We start from the raw sequence: 23740 nt of genomic DNA, 5'->3' as shown, positions 1-23740 counted from the left end.
CGTTTTACAGATCTAAAACATATTATTATAAGAGATTCTTGGAGTTGAAACTTGGGATATACAACTATGACATCCAGTGAATTTTGAGGAAGAGGAAAAGTTTTCTTTGCTAACAGCAGCAACGCTGTAGTCTATATACACAGGAAGATTTCGTGATGATCATACAAACTTTCAGAGATGATGGACAATTGTAAATGTGTCACTTTGACGTGAGAGGCCCAGGTATGGAAACAACTAGGTAGAAAATTATAAGTGAGAAATCATTGATACCTCTCACAGTGAAATACATGTGACAGCACTGTTTTTGCTAACAACGTAGGGTAGAAGATGGTAGTACAGACCAAAGGAAATTAAAAAGAATATCTAGAAAAACTTAGTCTCCAAAATGCATGACTTAAGAGTTATGAACACTTGTTCACCTTCACTAATTTGAAACATATCTCCTCTACTGAACAAGTTCCTGTACCTCTTAAGGTATGCACTTTAGATTCCATATTTACCAATCTTTCTTTTTATGATTTTGGTCCATACTTCTACCTCTGAAAGTTGCCTACCCTACTATCTTCGTGGAGAAAATTTATTAAATCTTAAGGGATGTGACAGTTCAGCAGTATCCAATAAACTAACACTGATTATTAGAGAAACAAACAGCATGAATTGCGGGCTAAGGACAGCAGTAATATGTGAAATTAAATGAGCTAATTCCTCAAATTGTGTAACAAACAAAATATTCCCTCTTCACTACTGTCAAATGATGTGAGTGCAAATGCTGGGATACAGAATGTCACTAGTATGTTATGTCATTACAGTCCTGTCATCAGAGTAAAAGCAGAACAGAAAAAGAAACAAGTTCCTAATAGTTACATATTAGTCCTATATGCATTCATTCAGGCACAGAACTCAAAGTACAGGATTGGTACATAACAATAGTAACTAAATAATCATATTTATTGTTTAAAGATTACACATATATAGCTATATCTAAGGTATAACTTAGATAAACAAAGTAAAGGGGTAGGGGAAAATGCAACATAAATGAATAACAGATATTTGCCATTTTATAACATATGTATACAATATAACACATAGTATCAGAAACCTGTATGCACAAGATCACTAATGAACAATGTTGGTTTCCTATAATCTCACTGAGTCCAATATATCCTTCTTAGGGAGCTGTGCTGACTCAGTTTTGCAGACATATGAGAAAGCAGGTAAGGGTACTGTCATTGTACTGATATCAACTCAAAGACTAGTTGTATATTGTGTGCAATGACTAGCATGAGATGAAATTGAATAGTGTAACATTAGCTTTGGCACTATCAGGTAACTGATTTCTGAGTATCTACATATAAAAATTACTGCTCACCATGTGAAATTAGAACTGTAAGTGATTCCACCCTTGCTCATAAGAATTTGTTTGGTAACTAACTAGATTTTTATTGAAGAGAGATGTAGAATAAAAATGTGTTTAGTGTAATAAGTTTATTTCAATAAATTTACAATTATAATACTGTGTTATTAACATTTTTGGAGGTAACATTATAAAAAATATCACAAGTCTCAAAGTAGAAAAATTATAAAGTAGAAATAACAAAAGTTGTGTAGTTGCCTCATCTGTTACTCCCAGTATCAATTGCCAAGGCTTGTTCATTTTGTTCATTGTTCTTGTTGGTACCCTTGTCTCTTTTACATCGTCCTTCAGCAATAATTTTCAGTCCTGCAACAAAATAAATATCTAGAAATAAGCAGTCTTACAGTTGTCTTAAATGAAGAATTACATCTTACCAAATTTTGTAATGTAATATGACACTAAATGATAATATTTATGATTATTTTATTCACATGAATACATTCAAACTGATATTAATTGTCTGACTGCCATAAAACACTTAAATATGATATTAATTGTCTGACTGCCATAAAACACTTAAATATAAAAAAATCTGTCATAGATATATAATAAAACCTACTTCCCACCCAAGACATAGAGAATTAGCTCTTTCCATGCCCCTCAACTCTGGGCAACAGAAGACTAATTTATGTAAAATGTGAATGCTTGGTTTCTCTTGTTTGCATGATTAGTTTCTTGATTATCCATAGCGTTATCTGTAGGTAAAATGTAGTTTTTGTTTAACATAGTCACAATAATGGTGCTGGGACTTTTGCTTAATGTAAGGTACAGGTCTTAGTATTGTGCAGGTGTTATTTTCTTGGTTGCTATAAAAGTTCGAGGAAATGGAACAGGAGCATTTGGTGTATTATTGACTTCAAAATTACTTTCCTTCTATCTGTCTCCCACTGTTCAGTTATTTATTCACTGCTTCCACTTCCTTTACAAGTTTTTGCTCACAAGCCATAAATGTTATACATTTCAATACAATTCAGTACGAATCCATGTTGTAAAACCAGTCTGCCATGTGACATTGGTATATAGTGCTCTAAGTTTTTATTGGTGTAGATGAATGCATGTAATGAATGAAAACATTCATATAAGGACAGAGAAACTGTTGCAGATACACCGTAAATGGATAAATTTTCCATCTGTTTCTAATTTCTGCCTCCTTTAATTGGAATTATAAGTATAAAGGATGTACTAATATGATAAAAAAGATTAAAAATTTTCCACAATATTCAACAATGACTCATCTGTAAACACTACAACTGATTCACATAATTAAGTGATCTTGTTGGTAGTATCACAAGGGTATAATCAATGAAAAGTGAAATAAATAGTTCCATTAAGAAAAAGATGCCAACTTAAGTGTTGGGTACATAAAAAATAAAGTAAACTAAGGCAGGAACTACACCTCAACTGTATGCACTTTAATGAAGAAAGTCTTCGATTATGAAGTTTACTATGACTTGGGTATTTGAAAGAAGTAGTTCGCTCATTGCTGATGTACAACACAGGAAGTAACTCATCTGATTTTCAAAACGAATTTTTGTCAAATGTGGCAGTATTTCTGGACGACGAATTTGCTAAACCTGTCGCGTTTTTTGTAGCGAAAGTGTATAGTGAGGGGATCAGTGGCACCATTGTTAGTAATCATCATCAAAACTTCAGAGCTCCATGTGGTACTGATGTTCATGAGGACTGATCGTTTTCACTTTCTATACAAATCATGGAGCAAGTAGACCCATGCCATATCAGTTTAGTAAACTCTTGAGCAGACAGATGGTGAGGAAATGAATCACTGGAAAGTAATTCAGCATGGCTGACAGCATCAAATGTTTACTGCTGATCACTAATCTCTGACATATTTCTGTGTTATGCTGGGTAGGTAGTGGTAAATATCGGACAACAGGCAACACTTGCTATAAGTACACAAGACTGTTAGGGTAGCGTTAGGCTCCGGTGAATGTTAAACGATTTTTCCGATGCTTTGTGCTAGATCAACATAGTCATAAATGAGAAACAGAATATTGTTTATATTATACAGGATTAATTTATCTAGCTAACCTGTTTTCATGTCATTATTTACTTTATTTTATTTTGGTTGACTATGTTTTCCACATACTCAATGATTACAATTGTCAATTCTTTCTTTCACACTGTTTATGTATGATTTTCTATGTATATGTAATACCTCTTAAAGCCATTCTTTAGTACCTTAATCAAGTACTAATTTAACTGTATTGGGATTATTAACTTATTTGAATTGTTATAAAGGGTGAAGTGAAATTCACACACTCGGGCTTTGCAGCGAGACTACCATACTCCCATGCCAGCGATAAAAAAATGTCTCTGAAAAAATTTCGTCCGGCGAGTACATCCGGCGGAAAAAGGACGTTAGAGACTTGCAATGTGGCAACACTGTAATCACATATATGTTAACTACCTCTGTCAGCACTTCTCAGTCGTGTTGTATAGTTGGCGCAGTGGACAGAGCTGTGGGTTACCATGGAGGAGGTCAGGGTTAAATCCTGGGTTGGGGCTCATTTTTTTATTTGCTAATTTCATTCTGACATTTCATAATGTAATATGACCCATTTCTTCGGTCACATGTATCACCAGTTTACAACATTTAGAACGCTGAACATAACAAAGACGTGGTTACACAAATAAGAAGTAGACAGTTAAAAACAAATAACCTGTCATAGGACAGAATAACTACAAAAACAATAGCAATTTCGAGATGCTAAAGATGATAGCATAGTACAACAACACAACATCTACTTGTCATATATACTACATGTAATATGAGCGCTCAGATGTCACACATTAGCAACCAGTGACAATAATAATATCCATATTAATGATCGGATGACCTTCACAATAAAATACGTTGTCCTCAGAACAACAAATGCCCAAAGTGACCTGCGTTCACGTCCAAACATTGCGCAACCCGCCACATCATACAGCTCTGGACCGTCCACAGCAGAGCTGCATCCACGTTAACAAGAGCAACATGAACACGCACTGCCAATTCTTCTACATTCGCGGAGTAAAGTGCACATACTCTTTCAGGTGTCCCCACAGGAAGAAATCCAGGGCATTTAGGTCAGGTGAACAAGGTGGCCATACAGCTGAACCTCCATGTCCGAGCCATTTCCATGGAAACGTTCTCTCCAGATACTGTCGCACATTAATTCCAGAGTGTGGAAGTGCACCATCATGTTGGAACCATATCCTCTGCCGAACATGTAGTGGAACATCTTCCAGCGCATCAGGCAGATAGTTTGAGAGGAATACAGTCAACCGATCAGCCAACACGTAGGGGGCCAAACACCTGTCGCCCAATATTCTGGCGCAGACGTTGATATCAAAGCGAACATGATATCCACGGTTGTGGGTGACATGCGGGTTAACAACACATCAGTAGTGGGCATTGTGCATATTGAAGACATCCTCATGAGTGATTGCTGCTTCATCCGATCACATTAAAGTGTTCACGAAGTCATCGCTGGCTTCCTGTTGTTGTTGGAACTATTCACAGAATTGCATCCACTGATGGCGATCTGCAGGAAGCAGGTGTTGCGTGAAAGCAAAACGATAGGGGTGCAGCCCATACTCGTGCAGCTCTTTAACGACCGTGCGTTGCCAGACACGCAGCTGCCTTGCTACTCTGCATGTACTTCGCTGAGGTTCTTGGTGTATGACTTCCAGAATAGCTTCCTCAGTAGCTAGACTATGGCGAGTCCATTGACGACCTCCGTCATGCGATGGTGGAATGAGAGAACCTGATTCCCGAAGGCGCAGCTCCAGATGACGAAATACATTTTTATCTGGATGGCGCCGACGAGGATATCTAGCAGCATATTCACGAGTGGTAACACCTGCCCAGTTATCAGATACACCATGGACCAGAAGCATATCTACATATTCATCTTTTTTGTATGCCATACGTCTGCCACATTAGTCTAGAGGTTTAAAATGAGAAAATTCGATATGTGTACGCATGTACATTGGAGTATGTCACAGGCGCGTTACTCCGTTCACAACTAGTCCCTTTCTGATGGACAGCACACACAGCATAAACACGCCGTCAGTGCTGCGTCCTGTTCCTCCTAACTCGCATGATTCATCCCGACACTGCTAATTGTGAAATGTTTCGTTTCGAATAACACTCTTTCCCTAATGGTAAAAGTCGTGATGTTTCCACAATCCCATGGATAGAATAATAATAACAATAATGCACTGAGACACGTACAAAACAGCATGCAGCTACCAGACTCAGTGTTACAAGGCATAATTAGTGGGACCAGGGTGATAACAGATACAAATAGTAACCTAGTTAGGACATCGTTCACAAAGCACTTTGCTAGTTCAAATGGTTCAAATGGCTCTGAGCACTACGGGACTTAACATCTATGGTCATCAGTCCCCTAGAGCTTAGAACTACTGACCCCGCCGGGAATCGAACCCGGGAACACTTTGCTAGTCCCACTGCAAATGTAATGCTCTAACGAAATGTAATGGACCTGAACGAGGCAGGAATAATAGTTAGTACTAATCTACAGGACCACTGGAGGAGGATACAAAGAAAACAGGTTTCTCATCTAGCAGATGAAGTGGTGAAAATAAATTCACGCCCACGACGTGGAAAAGGCTTCTTTCAAAGCTGACCAGTCTTCCATTTCTACGATTGTAGTAAGTGGAATTGTTTTATAGGACCCGCTGCAATCGCTATTGACGATTAAGAGGCCAGGTACCGTAACACCTGGACTACATTTATCAAATAAAAAACATATATTTAAATTCAGGATCGAACCGTCGATGTGCAGCGTGCTAACCCAAAACTCTATCCACTGCACCAACTATACAACACGACTCAGATGTGCTGACAGAGGCAGTTACCCTACAAGTGGTTACAGTGTTGTCAGGTTGCCACTCTTTAACGTCCTTTTTCTGCCGAATGTACTCGCTCAACGAAATTTTGTGGGAGACATTTTTTATCGCTGGCATGTGAGGAGTCGCCCTGCTTCACCCTGTATATGCAGTGTTTCTCGAGTTTAGTGTTAATGTCTTTCGTGGTTTGCTCGCTTTATATTTATTTACTGTTCAACTTTTTACCCTTGTGCATTACCGCTGCACTTTCAAAGACTACATTTACTGCGGATTCCCATCTCAGTCTAGATAAGTAACATCTTTCTTGTGTTGCTTTTCAATTATTGTAGCTTCTTTGACGACGATAGTCAGTTAAAGTCTGTCTATTGTTTTCTAAGGCGAAACCCTGTTAGCTAAAGGAATTAATCCTATAAAACATACACACTATTTTATTTTTCATTTATAACTCTGATAATGTTTTCACGGTATTCATTAGGCTCAGCAACCGATATAAGAGACTTCCTGATTTCGCCAAGATAATACTGATTACCTAAGATCTAGAAATGTCTGAACAGCCCAGTCGAGACCTAAAAATACCTTCCCTTGTCTAAACTTTCCCTGTTTATTCGAAATGAACGTCCACGGAACCATCCAAGCCGTGGAATTCACCGCCTGAAAACTCCACACGGACAGAGAGACTTACAAGCGCCTGAATCACTACTGTCTCTCTTCAACATGCGTTGATGGTTGTAGTTCAGTGGGTTCTACCAGGTGGTCTCAGTTATATGACTCAGTTGCAAAGGGATTCGTCTTCCAACATGTTTGTTAAATCTTGGATAGTAGCTCTCGTCACAAGTGTGAAATGCTAATTTTTAATTTTAAGGAGCCTGCCATAGCACCTGTGGCGGCTTCACTTGCTCTTTATTATCACGTGTGCTGTAAGTCTTGGGGAGTATCTGCTAGGTGCTGTACTAATTCATCTTGTTGCAGCAGTAAGACTGGAGTATTTGCTAGGTGCTGTACTGATTGTCATTATTGCAGCTTTTTCAGAAGTAGGGCTTGGAGATTACGTGTCAGGTATAACAATAGTGGTCTGACTACAGCAGTTGAAGCAGCACGGCTTGTGGACTGTGTTGTAGGTGTTGTACTAACTGGTCTTACTGCAGCAACTGGAGCAGTAAGGCTTGGGACTATGTGCTAGGTGCTGCAGTAATGGTTGTGGCAGTAAGGCCTGCTAGGTGCAGTACTGACTGGTCTTGTTGCGGCAGTTGAAGCTGCGCAGCTCGCAGGAGTTGCGGAACTGCCTGGTGAAGGTCCCGCCCGCGGGGTCTCCGGCGCACACCGGCCGGTAGACGTTCTTGCAGAAGTCCAGGCACGACTCCAGCTGCTGCGCCTGCGCTGCCGCCAGCAGCGCCGCTGCAACACAGGAGTCAGCGCTCAGAGACACGGACAAGGGCGTACACAGCGAGGGCCACAGAAGGCCAGCTGCCCCCCTCAAATCCCTATAAAGACTTTTTTGCAAATGAAACGCACGTCCAGTCTTGTGAAACATACAGTCGTATTAAATCAGTATCAGTTTTGTGAAAGCCAGAACATGTAATGGATATTAGCTAAGTGTGCCCAGAGCAGTTTATCGTGAAATCTAATAAGAAACTCATGTTCAGAAAATACAGAACACTTGAACGACTAAAGATAGGCTCTACATATTCAGAGAACTTGTACATTAGTATGACTGGCATTTGGTCCATGCTGGCCCATTGGTTCAAGACCAAGATTGGTATCGCGGCGCAACACCGCTTACCGGTAAAATGTGCCTGCGGCTCTCGTAACTATAAACCGAAGGTAGAGGACCAGTGTGACTTGAGCAGACGTGCTGGATGCCTCGCAGATGTATGCGCGAACAGTACCGAAAAAAATCAGTAATTTCGAAAGAGGGTACATCATTGGCACGAGGGAAACTGCTGCTCGTATGGGGCAGAGTTTCGGCAGTGCAACAGGTGTGTGCATAATTTTTCACGGAAGGCCACAGAGCAAGACGAGGTGGGTCAGGTCGTACCACCCAGACCACTCCCCTAGCCTCCCCGAGAAGATCGACACCTATCCGAATGGCATTGCAGGACAGATCTGTACCCTTCTCGGCTCTGGCGCAACAATGGGACGGTGCACACTATCAGGGGTGACACTCCGTCGCCATTTATTATGGCATGGGTTACGTGTGCGTCGTTCACTTCTCTACCTACTTTTGACTAAAGTGCAGAAACATACTAGACAGCAATGGTGTATGGAACGACGTCACTGGGAACAGGAATGGCGTCAAGTAGTGTTTTAGGACGTATCAAGGTTCTGATTGTTTGAAAATCATGGCCGCATTTTGGTTCGGCGCAGACAGAGGTATCGGTATCACAGTGATTGCATTCGCACAGGACACACAGCGCCACGTCAATGCCTCATCGTGTGGTGCGCTACTGAACCACAAATGACAGTTGGTGCATGTCCAGGCCACTGTGACCTGTGTGACTTACGTGAATGACATGTATGAGACCCATTCTGATAACATCCCACTGGCACTGCGTCACAGCGCTGAACTCCTCGTTTCACCATAACCCACATATTTTCGACTGGCGACAACTCTGGTGATCTTGCGGGCCAGGCCAAAAGGCTGACATCCTGTGACACCAAAAAGGCATGTTTTCGTGTAGCAACATGTGGCCGTGCATTGTCTTATTGAAAAATGGCTTGTGGGATGTTGTCAAAAGGGTATCCTACGTGTCGGAGGATGTCATTCATGTAGTCACACCTGTCTCATTGCCCTGTACACGTACCAACTGTGGTTCCTGGTTGTATACAGTAGCACCCCACACGATAAAGCGTTGCCTTGGCGCTGTATGTCTTGTGCGAATGCAATCACTGTTATACCTCGCTCTCTGTCTGCGTCGAACCAAAATGCGCCCATCATCCTCAAGCAGACAGAACCTGGATTCGTCCGAAAACGCTATTTGATGCCGTTCCTGTCCCCAGTGACGTCGTTCCATACACCATCGCTGTCTAGCATGTTTCTGCACTTTCGTCAAAAGTAGGTAGAGAAGTGGACGACGCACACTTCACCCATGCCATAGTAAATGCGATAGACTGTCACCCCTGATAGTGTGCACTGTTCCATTATTGCGCCAGAGCTCAGGAGGGTACAGATCTGTCCTGCAATGCCATTCGGATGAGGTGTCGATCTTCTCCAGGAGGCCGGGGGAGTGGTCTAGGTGATGCGACCTGACTCATCTCGTCGTGTTCTATGGCCTTCCGTGAAAAATTCTGCACACACCCGTTGCACTGCCGAAACTCTTTGTGGCACACGAACAGCAGTTTCCGTGATGGATGCGTCACATTCTCTCATGCCAATGATGTACCCTCTTCCGAACTTACTGATTTGATGGTACGGTTCGCGCACACATCTGCGAGGCATCCAGCACATCTGCTGAAGTCACACTGATCCACTACCTTCTGTTTGTATCGACAACGAGAGCCACAGGCACATTTCGCCCGGAAGTGGTGTTGCGCCGCGATATCGATGTTGACCTTGAACCTGCCATTACATTTAAGTCCAAATTTAATCGAAAAGAACGACAGAGGTCTGTAGATCCATCTAGAAAACAACAAATATTTTTCGCGAAGCAACCGTGTAAAACAAGTTTGTTTGCGTTGCGATCCTCCGCACCAAGTACTGAAACATTTGTTTTGTAAATAAACAATATAAAATTTTACGCCGGCCGCGGTGGCCGAGCGGTTCTAGGCGCTTCAGTCTGGAACCGCGCGGCTGCTACGGTCGCAGGTTCGAATCCTGCCTCGGTCATGGAAGTGTGTGATGTCCTTAGGTTAGTTAGGCTTATGTAGTTCTAAGTTCCAGGGGAAAGATGACCTCAGATGTTAAGTTCTGCCGGCCGAAGTGGCCGTGCGGTTAAAGGCGCTGCAGTCTGGAACCGCAAGACCGCTACGGTCGCAGGTTCGAATCCTGCCTCGGGCATGGATGTTTGTGATGTCCTTAGGTTAGTTAGGTTTAACTAGTTCTAAGTTCTAGGGGACTAATGACCTCAGCAGTTGAGTCCCATAGTGCTCAGAGCCATTTGAACCATTTTTGTTAAGTTCTATAGTGCTCAGAGCCATTTGAGCCATAAAAGTTTACACTCTTAGTTTACTGATAAAAAGCGAAGATCATAAATAACTGACGTCCACAAAGATTGTAAAACTTTTTTGTTTTCTTGGGGACATGAAAGGAAATTTGTGGTAAGTCGTATGGGACCAAACTGCTTAGGTCATCGGTCCCTAAACTTACACACAGTTTAACTTAAACTAACTTACGCTAAAGACAACACACACTCACACACCCATGCCGAGGCAGGACTCGAACCTGCGACAGGAGCAGCAGCGCAAGCCGCGACAAGGCGCCTTAGACCGCACGTCTACCCCACGTGGCTCATGGACGTCACATCTGTCACTATTTAATGTCTGCCTCTATAGGCAAACGAACCTGTGACGCTGAAGCTCTACTTAGGAACATCACATACATTTAGGCCTAACACGCCCGAACTACACTGACAGAACAAATCGCAGCACCAATGAAAGTCGTGCGACGTAAATGAACGTAGGGCCGGCCGCGGTGGTCTCGCGGTTCTAGGCGCGCAGTCCGGAACCGCGCGACTGCTACGGTCGCAGGTTCGAATCCTGCCTAGGGCATGGATGTGTGTGATGTCCTTAGGTTAGTTAGGTTTAAGTAGTTCTAAGTTCTAGGCGACTGATGACCACAGCTGTTAAGTCCCATAGTGCTCAGAGCCATTTGAACCATTTGAACGTAGGAATGCGTGCTTTTACATCTGAAAGACGATATCCAAATTTCCTACGAGTCACATAAGATGTAAGATGGCAAGAACTATGCCCCTTACATGAAGTCATTAAAGATCACCTAAGTCACGTTGAGCGAACAGTAGGGCTGAACAAAATGACTGACAAGGCACAATGTATCTTGTAGAGGGTATAGTATGGACATATTGGAATAATTAATGTCGGGTGATGGTTTTAAAGTAATTCCCACGACATGAAAACTTTGTGGAAACGAGTCGATTTACTGGACGCTAGTTTACCCCAGGGAAGTATTTAGAGTTGACCGTGGCCGGCTGGGGAACGGCGAAGGGAAGCGACAATAGGCAGCTTAGGGCGGCTCAAGCTCTGAGAAAGCGGTAACGCGGCGTGGCCTCCAGCCGCCTTAATATGAGTCACAGCATGGGTGGTTGACCCTGACCCCATGCTGGTGTACCGGGAAGCAGACGGAGAACTTGTACGCCTGTTGATAAATGTCCGTCGTCCCGTTTTCAGGGAAACATGCGAGAAAGCAGCGCAAAGCTACGGTGGAGCGGTCAACAGAGGTCAAAATATGCGTGTTCGTGACTATAGCAACTTCACGCTGAATTCACAGTCCGCAGAGTCTGAAGTAAATCAGGTGAAGAGCGACAGAATGAAATACGCCGGCCTCCGATGAGAACGTAGGACTGAGGAATTTGAAGTACTCTCCTGGGAGTCAGAATTCCGGAAAAATTGGTGTTTGTGCAGACGTTAACCTTGATGGGTGGCCTGGGAGGAGCTAAACAGAGGAAGGGAAATTTTGTGGGAATTTGTTCACTTCCCAGAGCAGGCATTGGTCGGCGCTGGGAAGCGACGCATAATTCTACATCTACGTCTACATGATTACTCTGCAATTCACATTTAAGTGCTTGGCAGAGGGTTCATCGAACCACAATCATACTATCTCTCTACCATTCCACTCCCGAACAGCGTACGGGAAAAATGAACACCTAAACCTTTCTGTTCGAGCTCTGATTTCTCTTATTTTATTCTGATGGGCTCAACAAAATATTTTCGCATTCGGAAGAGAAAGTTGGTGACTGAAATTTCGTAAATAGATCTCGCCGCAACGAAAAACGTCTTTGCTTTAATGACTTCCATCCCAACTCGAGTATCATATCTGCCACACTCTCTCCCCTATTACGTGATAATACAAAACGAGCTGCCCTTTTTTGCACCCTTTCGATGTCCTCCGTCAATCCCATCTGGTAAGGATCCCACACCGCGCAGCAATATTCTAACAGAGGACGAACGAGTGTAGCGTAAGCTGTCTCTTTAGTGGACTTGTTGCATCTTCTAAGTGTCCTGCCAATGAAACGCAACCTTTGGCTCGCCTTCCCCACAATATTGTCTATGTGGTCTTTCCAACTGAAGTTGTTCGTAATTTTTACACCCAGGTACTTAGTTGAATTGACAGCCTTGAGAATTTTACTATTTATCGAGTAATCGAATTCCAACGGATTTATTTTGGAACTCATGTGGATCACCTCACACTTTTCGTTATTTAGCGTCAACTGCCACCTGCCACACCATACAGCAATCTTTTCTAAATCGCTTTGCAAACTGATACTGGTCTTCAGATGACCTTACTAGACGGTAAATTACAGCATCATCTGCGAACAACCTAAGAGAACTGCTCAGATTGTCACCCAGGTCATTTATATAGATCAGGGACAGCAGAGGTCGCAGGACGCTTCCCTGGGGAACACCTGATATCACTTCAGTTTTACTCGATGATTTGCCGTCTATTACTACGAACTGCGACCTTCCTGACAGGAAATCACGAATCCAGTCGCACAACTGAGACGATACCCCGTAGGCCCGCAGCTTGATTAGAAGTCAATTAACGCGACTTGCGCTGCAGTTGGCGTAAGTGATTTTGCTGGAGGGGAAACCGAGGCGAAGAGCGGACTGGGAGAAGTCCCCGTAAGGCTCTTCCGTTCCCAGCGTGCCTAGAGTGCGGACGTGGCGTTCTTGACTCAGCTTGCCTGAGAAAGAGTGAGCATCTCTGCAGTTTAGGACTTAGCAAAGGGAACGATTGAGCTTGGAGATAGGAAGTTTTGGTTCAGCTATGTACTGAGCAAGATAGCTAGGAGTGAATAGACGAGCGCAGCCTTGCAGCACCACGAGGTCGGCCGACGTCCACACAATGACGCCGCTCCGCCACGCTGAATTCGGTGATATTGCGCCCTCTCCGGCCACTGATTAATTTGTTGGATCACGTCGGCAAAGTTTCCACGAGGGTTTCATGGGCCGTGTATTGTAGAATTCTTCGCATTACGCCTGGGTCAGTCGATAGGAATAACTTTTGATTTATCGCGCTTTACTCCACGCAAACGCAATTTATTACCACTGCCTGTTAGGAGAGTCATGTAACGTGATGATTGAAGGTCGTGAATTAAAATAAATCTGTGCTAATCGTCTGCATCTGTTTTAATCAAGTAGTTGAAATCCCAAGTCACTTTATTAATTAATTTTATGTTCAACATTCTCATGTGGTGTTCAATAGCTGAATATAACATCAATGTGCACCCCTTTTTAATTAAAAGGGATCAATTCTGAATCAATTAACGTCAACACTGCCACCGCAGTTCAATCAAGAGTCGCAGGGCCTTATTACTTTCTTTGCGTTATCCGACATTGCGGCAGTTTTGCAGTCTCTGTTGATCTGTTAGTCAATTGCCTGGGGTGAACACACACCAAAACCAGATAAGTGACGGGTGGGGTGTTACAAAGAATTCCTTTAAGGGAACGGATACGTCATTATCAACACATTTCTGAGTATGAACGAGGTCGTGTAGTAGGGATACGAGAAGTTGGACGTTCCTTCTGCGATACTACAGAAAGATTTGGCAGGAATGTAGCCACTGTACATGATTGGTAGGAGTGGTGATCATGAAAATGTACTGTCGCAAGAAGACCGGGCTCTGGACGGCCACATGGTACTAAAGAGAGGGCAGAACATCGTGTTCGGCGTATGGCTTTGCCGCACCGTACTGCTTCTGCAGCAGCAATTTGAGCAGCAGTTGACACCACATTGACACAACGAACTGTTAGAAATCGGTCACTTCAAGGGCAGCTCCGAGCCAGACGCCTTGTATCATGCATTCCGCTGACCTCAAACCACCGCCATTTGGGACTTCAGTGGTGCCAAGCGAGAGCTCATTGGAGGGCAGGGTGTAGCTCTGTTGCGTTTTCTGATTCTGTATCGATCCCAATGATGGCGGTGTGTTGGTGAGAAAGGGGCCACTTGAGGGCCTGCAAACAACCTGTCTGCGTGCCAGACACGCTGGATCTGCACCTGGAGTCATAGTCTGGGGTGAGATTTCCTATGACATTAGGAGCACTATCGTGGTTATCCCATGCACCCTGACTGCAAATGTGTACAACACGGTGAGTCGACCTGTTGCGCTGCTATTCACGAACAGCATTCCAGGGCGTGGAACTCAATCCCGCAGCCTAACATCCGACACTTGTACAACATTATGCATGCGCGATACAATGCTTACGTTTAACATTTTCGCGATTGTTCCGGTTATTAATGTACCAGCATTTCACATTTGCAATGGATTATCTCGCTGTTACATTAATCTGTGGTCTTGCAATGTTAACCAGTTAAATACACTACTGGCCATTAAAATTGCTACACCACGAAGATGACGTGCTACAGACGCGAAATTTAACCGACAGGAAGAAGGTGCTGTGATATGCAAATGATTAGCTTTTCAGAGCATTCACACAAGGCGACACCCACAACGTGCTGACATGAGGAAAGTTTCCAACCGATTTCTCATACACAACAGCAGTTGACCGGCGTTGCCTGGTGAAACGTTGTTGTGATGCCTCGTGTAAGCAGGAGAAACGCGTACCATCACGTTTCCGACTTTGATAAAGGTGAGATTGTAGCCTATCGCGATTGCGGTTTATTGTATCGCGACACTGCTGCTCGCGTTGGTCGAGATCGAATGACTGTTAGCAGAATACGGAATCGGTGTGTTCAGGAGGTTAATACGGAACGCCATGCTGGATCCCAACGGTCTCGTATTTCTAGCAGTCGAGATGACAGGCATCTTATCAGCATGGTTTTAACGGATCGTGCAGCCACGTCTCGATCCCTGAGTCAACAGATGGGGACGTTTGATAGACAACAACCATCCGCACGAACAGTTCGACAACGTTTGCAGCAGCATGGACTATCAGGTCGGAGACCGTGGCTTCGGTTACCCTTGACGCTGAATCACAGACAGGAGCGCCTGCGATGGTGTACTGAACGACGACCCTGGGTGCACGAATGGCAAAACGTCATTTTTTCGGATGAATCCAGGTTCTTTTTACAGCATCATGATGGTCGCATCCTTGCTTGGTGACATCGCGGTGAATGCACTTTGGAAGCGTGTATTTGTCATTGCCATACTGGCGTATCACCCGGCGTGAAGGGTTGGGGTGCCATTCAAAATGGTTCAAATGGCTCTGAGCACTATGCGACTCAACTTCTGAGGTCATCAGTCGCCTAGAACTTAGAACTAATTAAACCTAACTAACCTAAGGACATCACATACATCCATGCCCGAGGCAGGATTCGAACCTGCGACCGTAGCGGTCGCCCGGCTCCAGACTGCAGCGCCTAGAATCGCATGGCCACTCCGGCCGGCGGGGTGCCATTGGTTACACGTCTCGGTCACCTCTTGTTTGCATTGACGGCACTTTGAACAGTGGACGCTACATTTCAGATGTGTTACGACCTGTGGCTCTACATTTCATTCGATCTATGCGAAACCCTACATTTCAGCAGGATAATGCACGACCGCATGATGCAGGTTCTGTACGGGCCTTTCTGGATACAAAAAATGTTCGACTTCTGCCCTGGCCAGCACATTCTCCAGATCTCTCACCAATGAAAACGTCTGGTCAATGGTGGCCGAGTAGCTGGCTCGTCACAATATGCCAGTCACTGAACTGTAGTATCGTGTTGACGCTGCATGGGCAGCTCTACCTGTACACGCCATCCAAGATATGTTTGTCTCAATGCCCAGGCGTATCAAGGCCATTATTACTGCCAGAGCTGATTGTTCTGGGTACTGATTTCTCAGGATCTATGCACCCAAATTGCGTGAAAATGTAATCACATGTCAGTTTGAGTATAATATATTTGTCCAATGGATACCCGTTTATCATCTGCATTTCTTGTTGGTGTAGAAATTTTTATGGCCATTAGTGTATGTTACATAGACAAATGTATTCCCAAAATTACAGTGCTCTACATTGATTATTTTTTGGTGCAGTGATTTTTTTCCGTCAGTGTATTTTTCACGCAACATACATCAGTGGGGTTGTCATTCAAAGTACGAAGTCTCATCCTGTTTCAAAACACAACTATTAATCTTGTCACATTTGAATACAATTTGTTTCACCATTAAGACTGTAACGAGATTATCAAGAAAGTATTAATCCATTTTTGTGAATAATGGATAAGCAAACTATTTGTAGTCGTTACGACACCAACTGAAATATTCAAGGGAATTGCATCCGATATTCGGCCACAAGAATATCGCATCAATGGGTCGCCTAATATTTCACGCTACTCTCCGAATGTCTTGACTTCATTCAGGGCGGAATCGGAAGAAACCAGAAGACATCAGAGTTTTGCAGTGATTGCTCCCACTATTACTATATCAGCGGCGGAGAAAACAAAACAACAAAACTGCAGGCTCGGTACCGGAGCGTGGCGGCGCATTTATTGAGCCACTGGGCTCACGTCTGCGGGGTTCAGATCGCATTGATCAACTAGACTGAGATGGACGATGGGACAGTTCCTTTGGAAAAGGCACATGGTCAGTTTCTTTCCCCATTCCTGTCCTATTTGTGGTTGTGCTCCGTTTGTAATGACCCTTTCTTGTTTCTAAAGGCAACGTTGTCGATGAGAAAGAACGATCCACTGTTGAGCTCTCACACTCAGTTTTGCCGCTCCAGCACAGAGTTCTCCCTGACAGAAGTCCTGCAAACTGTATTTGTTGTCTGTTTCCATGTGTCCCTTTGTTCAGGACAGTCTGGTAGTTCCGAGAGTTCACAGCGAGCGCGGACGCGTGTGTCAGCCTGGCGATCTCCTCTGTGAGCAGAACCCATTACGTATCTCACCGTTTGTTGGAATAAAGGTGATCTATGTGTCATGTCGCAAGTTTGTTTTCTGTATCATCATTTGAATGTAATAATGGGAGACCAGTGAATTCTCTCGTCCTAAACACTCAGAACATAGGAAACAGTTGTGTGCATCCTCTAAAATATAATCAGCTGTTGAGCGTATCCTTATTACCGCTCTCTCGCCGACAATAACGAGAGCGAATTTCTTAATTTTTTGTTTTTATTTTTTCCCGTTTTTTTTGCGCATTTCAGGCATAGCCCATCATCAGAACATCAGAGTTCAGAACTTAATACAGAGCTACTAGAGGCTAAAAAGCGGTGATAAAGATGTGCTCAGTATTAATATAATGGTCGCAAGTTAAACAATCAAGTGTTGAATGCGAATATTACACACGACGTATGGTTGTTACAAATAAAAATAGGAAGAGTAAATCCTGACTCTTTATGAGGTTTGTGTATTTCTGACGTATTAACCTGCATTAGTCAGTTGTAGTTGGCAGCGGAAATGCTTGAAAATCCCCGCAGCGGAAATGGCACTGAACAAAATGCGGCCAATGATAACTGGTACGAAAGTGTAATAATGCCTTGGTATTGAAATAAAGAGGAAAAGGCTCTATACTCCGCGACATTTATTCCGTGTAGTGACTAGGTCATTTTATGGGATTTCTTCTAGAGTACTTGTCGATCTGCGCAAGAATGTCACCTCCAATAACTCTGTTTTATTGTGTTGTGATTAACGATGCTAGTTAAAGACGTAAAGATTTCAGTTTCAGTATGTGGTGTCACCGCCAGACACCACACTTGCTAGGTGGTAGCCTTTAAATCGGCCGCGGTCCGTTAGTATACGTCGGACCCGCGTGTCGCCACTATCAGTGATTGCAGACCGAGCGCCGCCACACGGCAGGTCTAGAGAGACTTCCTAGCACTCGCCCCAGTTGTACAACCGACTTTGCTAGCGATGGTTCACTGACAAAACACGCTCTCATTTGCCGAAACGATAGTTAGCATAGTCTTCAGCTATGTCATTGCTACGACCTAGCAAGGCGCCATTACCAGTTACTATTGATACTGAATCATGTACAGTCAAGAGCGACGCTCATCATTTATGGATTAAAGTTAAGTATTCCACCAGCTACATTCGTTTTTCTAAAGTCTAAATTCCTTGTCCTGTTCCAGACCTCACGCCAGCCTGCGTGAGCTAAAACGCGTGCCTTTCGGCTCCCTCTAGTACCCGGTGTTGGCTCTCCCGCCAACCCACAACATTGGCGACGAGGCAACACCGCGTTCGTAACTATACTGCCCTGATTTACTTGTGTAATGGCTTCGCCACCATCTCCAGATGTACTGTCCGAATTTTATCGCTTCCAGAATCAGCAGACGCAGGCCTTGCTGGATGCCCTTGGACAGCTCGTCCAGGGTCAACGTGCACTGCAAAACGATGCGGCAGCCGCCGCTCCACCGCTAACGGGGCCACAACATGCAGTTGCACCAACTTTTCGTCCTGTTGATGCTGCACTGGAAAGCTGGACGGAGTGGTCACGCCAATTTGGATTCCATCTCGCCGCCTACAGAATTCAAGGTAACGAGCGGCAGCCTTTTTTGTTGTCCTCCGTAGGGATGCACACGTACCGTGTGATAGTCAAATTATTTCCCCGACGCGACGTAGCAACTCTGTCCTACGATGAAATTTTGTCTGCATTAGATGCATATTTCAAAGAATCAGTCAATGTAGTTGCGAAACGGTATACCTTCTTTCGTACAAAACGTACGGCAGGTCAGACTAATCAGGAGTGGGTTGCAACCTTGCAAGGCCTTACTAGGGATTGTGCTTTTGAGTGTCAATGTGGACTCCCTTATTAAGATACTATGGTGCGTGATGCAATTGCACAGAACGTTTCTGATGTTCGTATACGGGAACAGATTTTGAAACTAGTCAATCCCTCCCTTCAACAAGTGATGGACATATTGGATCGGCAGGACACACTTGACTTTGCTCAGGAATCATTTGAAACTTCGCCACTTGTGTGTCAGGTTAACCGGCCCGCCGGGCGAGCTGCATGGAACAGTAAACAGTCCTCGCGCCCGACTGCGCTGCTGCCACCAGGCCCTCAGCCACGTGTAACGCGCCGGCAAGCAAATGCAGTGCTAAAATCATGCCCGCGGTGTGCTACTAGACATTCGCGTGAGAATTGTCCATCACACCAAGCTATCTGCTTTTACTGTAGTAAAAAAGGACATGTTCAAAGTGTTTGCCACAAAAAGCTCTGATCGGAAGCTCAAAACCATTCCAGGCCCTTTGCTTTGCACCGGAATCGGAATCGAACCAAGGATACTCAGGCTCGTGAAGCATCACCCATGGAAATTCATATAGTTCATGCCACTCCGCCCAGTGCCACTCTCTCTAACAGTGACTGTGTTCGTCCCACAAATAGTGTGCGTCGACATCGCAGGAACTCCCGTCAAGTCACAAGTGATTTTGTACAAGTGTCAGTTCACGCTGCACAAGACAGTCGCTCTTGTCGTCAGCAGGACAATAAACTTTTTGTGGACTTGGACATTAACGGCAAAGTGATACCATTCCAGCTCGATACTGGGGCTCCAGTTTCACTGATCAATAAAGACACTTACAAACTGCTGGGCACACCTCCGTTGTGTGCAGCAACTGTTAACTGCCTATTCAGGTCACGAGCTCCCTGTGTTAGGACAGTGCAGCCTTATTGCAACATAGTTAATCAGGTCCTATCAGTGAACCAGACTGTGCCTTCAGACAGTGTTTCTCGTCTATGTGAAGAATTTGTAGACACTTTTGCACTGGGCCTCGGTTGCGCTAAGAACTATAAAGCACATTTGGAACTGAAAGTAAATGCGCAACCGAAATTTTTCAGAGCGCGCAATGTTCCCCACGCATTGCGTGATGAGGTCGCAAAAACATTACACGATTTGGAATCACAAGGTGTAATTGAACGTGTGCAGGCTTCTCTCTGGACATCACCCTTAGTAATTTTGCAAAAACCTTCCGGAAAATTGAGGCTTTGTGTGGACTTCAAGGCAACAGTAAATCCACAACTAGTGACTGCAAGTTTTCCTTTACCCCGCCCGGAAGATCTTTTTGACAAACTGTGCCCGGGTAAATATTTTTCGAAGTTGGACCTAGCAGATGCGTACTTGCAAATACCGGTGGACGAAGAATCCCAGCGCGTTTTGGTGGTTAACACGCATCTTGGTTTGTTTCGATTCAAACGACTGCCATTCGGGTGTGCATCCGCCCCTGCATTGTTTCAGCAATATCTACAAACTGTTTGTGCGTCGGTCCCTACTGCAGCAAACTATCTGGACGATATTGTGATCTCCGGACAGACGGAAGAAGAACATTTAGCCAATCTCAGAACATTATTTCAGGTCTTGCGACAAAATGGTCTTCGCTTGCGGAAGGACAAATGTGTGTTTTTTGCTCGTGACTTACCCTACCTGGGACATGTACTCAATGCCCAAGGCATACATCCCAGTCCAGAGCCCCTCCGGGCCGTACAAGACTTGCCTTCGCCGCAGAATTTGAAGCAGCTACAGAGTGTGCTGGGAAAAATAAATTACTATAACAAATATGTTCCACAGGCCTCTTCCATTTCAGCTCCGCTTCATCGCTTATGCCGTAAAGGTGTTCCGTTCGTCTGGATGACGGAATGCGAACGCGCCTTTCGCCAGTTGAAATCGGCGTTGCTTTCCAATACTTTCCTTACGCCATTCGATCCCCAGAAGCCCCTTTTGTTGATGGTGGATGCATCGGATTTCGGGATCGGTGCTGTGCTTGCGCAGAAAGATGGATCGCATGATTACCCTATTGCCTTTGCGTCCAAATTGCTCTCGTCTGCGCAACGGAATTATTCACAGATCGAGAAAGAAGCATTGGCTCTCGTATTTGGTGTTACAAAGTTTCATGATTTCTTGTATGGTCGTCACTTTACCATCATCACAGACCACAAACCTTTGACATCGCTTTTTCATCCGACCAAGCCTGTACCTCCACGTACAGCGCAGAAATTCATTCGCTGGTCTATTTTCCTCTCGCAGTACCGCTACGATATCTTGTATCGGTCCACTGCTAAGCACAGAAACGCCGATGCGTTGTCTTGTTTGCCTGTTGCTGACGATAGAGCATTCGATTCCTCCCAACTTGCTTGCATGTTCATTGATTCGGAAACTGATGACGTGGTCGAATCGTTTCCGATTGATTTTCCTTGGGTAGCTCCAGCCACAGCTGCCGAACCTGTCCTTGCTACCGTTCTGCGTTTTGTTGCTACGGAATGGCCCTTGTCAAAGTCACGGATCGGGGATCCGTTGGTTCGCCGATTTTTTGCTCACAAGGAGAGACTTTTTGTACGACTTGGTGTTTTGCTGTTGCGTTCAGATAATGATCAGTCCAGGGTCGTGGTCCCACGTTCGTTACAGTCCTCTGTCTTACAGCTTCTCCACCAAGGGCATTGGGGTATAGTGAGAATGAAACAACTTGCTCGTCAGCCCTGTACTTGGTTCGAAATCGATGCCGCGATTACGAGTATGTGCTCTTCTTGCACAGTGTGTGCCGAACAACAGTCAGAACCTCCGCGGAAATTCTTTGCATGGCCAAAAGCCACTTCCCCTTGGCAACGCTTACACATCGATTTTGCTGGTCCATTCTGGAATGCTCGATGGTTGATTGTGGTAGATTCATTCATTAATTTTCCTTTTGTTGTCCAGATGTCTTCCACGACGTCATCTGCCACCATCCAAGCGTTATCCGCTATCTTTTGCATTGAAGGTCTTCCACAGACTATTGTTTCCGACAATGGCCCACAATTCATGTCCGCAGAATTTCAGTCATTCTGCAAGGCCAATGGTATTCAACATCTGACGTCCGCGCCGTTTTCGCCACAGTCCAACGGTGCCGCTGAATGATTGGTCGGGACTTTCAAGTCTCAGATTTTGAAGTTGAACGAGTCGCATTCTCGGGAGGACGCGTTATTGCTCTTTTTGTCCTCTTATCACATTCAGCCCCGAGATGGTCGCTTGCCGGCTGAGTTGCTCCACGGTCGCCCTCATTGAACCTTGATGTCTTTGCTACATCCGCCGCATCAGGTTCCTGTGCAGCAGCAGACACCTGCTTTTGCCCCAGGCGACGTTGTCTACTACCGTCAGTATCGAGGTTCACGGCGTTGGCTCGAAGGGCGCATTCTTCGCTGCCTCGGCCGCGCTATGTATCTGGTTTTGGGGGCCTCTGGTGAGGTGCTTCGGCATCTCAATCAGCTGCGCCTCTGTCGTCGCACGGGCTCTGCCGCTCCCCGTCTGCTTTCAGCGACGGTGCCGTCCGGTCAGCGCCCTGGGGACCCATCTACTGGCTCGCCTCCGCCCCAGGTGTTACCGACGCTGCCTTCCATTTTGCCCCATGGCGACGCGCCGCCGCCTGTTCTCCCGCAGTGGACGCGTCGCTGCAACTGCCGGGCGCCTCCCTGGGTCACGCGCCGCCGATCGCTTCCCATTACCAGTTGTCCTCTGACATGGAACTCTTGCCCGCTCCAGACCATATGTCGTCTTCCCCCGTTGGGTGCCCCGGCCCGATGGAGGTTGACCCTTCGGCCCCTCCTGTCTCTCTGCGGGTGCATACACCGCATGTTGGCGTGCACCCTGGAGCAGGTTTTCAGGCGTCTCCTAGCTCCCCACGGTCCGAATGGCAGGGTGCGGGCGGCACAGCCTGGCCTGTTGTTAGGCTCCCCACCTCGTCGCATACGTCAACATGGGGTCCTCCCCACGGCGGGCGGAAGCCTTATGCCACAACCGTGCGCCGATTTGCGGGGAACGAATGTGGTGTCACCGCCAGACACCACACTTGCTAGGTGGTAGCCTTTAAATCGACCGCGGTCCGTTAGTATACGTCGGACCCGCGTGTCGCCACTATCAGTGATTGCAGACCGAGCGCCGCCACATGGCAGGTCTAGAGAGACGTCCTAGCACTCGCCCCAGTTGTACAACCGACTTTGCTAGCGATGGTTCACTGACAAAATACGCTCTCATTTGCCGAGACGATAGTTAGCATAGCCTTAAGCTACGCCATTGCTACGACCTAGCAAGGCGCCATTACCAGTTACTGTTAATACTGAATCATGTACAGTCAAGAGCGATGCTCATCATTTATGGATTAAAGTTAAGTATTCCACCAGCTACGTCCGTTTTTCTAAAGTCTAAATTCCTTGTCCTGTTCCAGACCTCACAGCAGCCTGCGTGAGCTAAAACGCGTGCCTTTCGGCTTCCTCTAGTACCCGGTGTTGGCTCTCCTGCCAACCCACAACACAGTATCTCACATAATTAGCTCAGTTGTTTTCTGCCTTGACATGCCAATCTATAACACAAAAATAAAAATCAGGAAAATATTTTTAAAGAATTTTAGGTGTACGTGGGTGAGTCAAATGAAAA

At 45.1% G+C, this 23740-nt stretch overlaps 1 protein-coding gene across 1 annotated transcript in view; it reads right to left on the bottom strand.

The window, feature by feature from the left end:
* Positions 1–1466: 1466 nt before the first annotated feature.
* Positions 1467–23740, bottom strand: part of LOC124790833 (enhancer of split M1 protein) — a 63122-nt gene continuing 40848 nt past the window's right edge. The window contains exons 2-3 of the mRNA XM_047257814.1: positions 7523–7687; positions 1467–1720 (exon numbers count right to left, since the gene is read on the bottom strand). Of these exons, the coding sequence (XP_047113770.1) occupies positions 1614–1720; positions 7523–7687 (272 nt within the window). The 3' untranslated portion in view covers positions 1467–1613. The remainder of the gene's footprint in view (positions 1721–7522; positions 7688–23740) is intronic.

Source organism: Schistocerca piceifrons, chromosome 1 (assembly GCF_021461385.2).
Source record: "Schistocerca piceifrons isolate TAMUIC-IGC-003096 chromosome 1, iqSchPice1.1, whole genome shotgun sequence".
Taxonomy (NCBI): Eukaryota; Metazoa; Arthropoda; class Insecta; order Orthoptera; family Acrididae; genus Schistocerca; species Schistocerca piceifrons.
The sequence above is the reverse complement of the archived record's forward strand: the minus strand, read 5'-3'. Positions and strand labels throughout refer to the sequence as shown.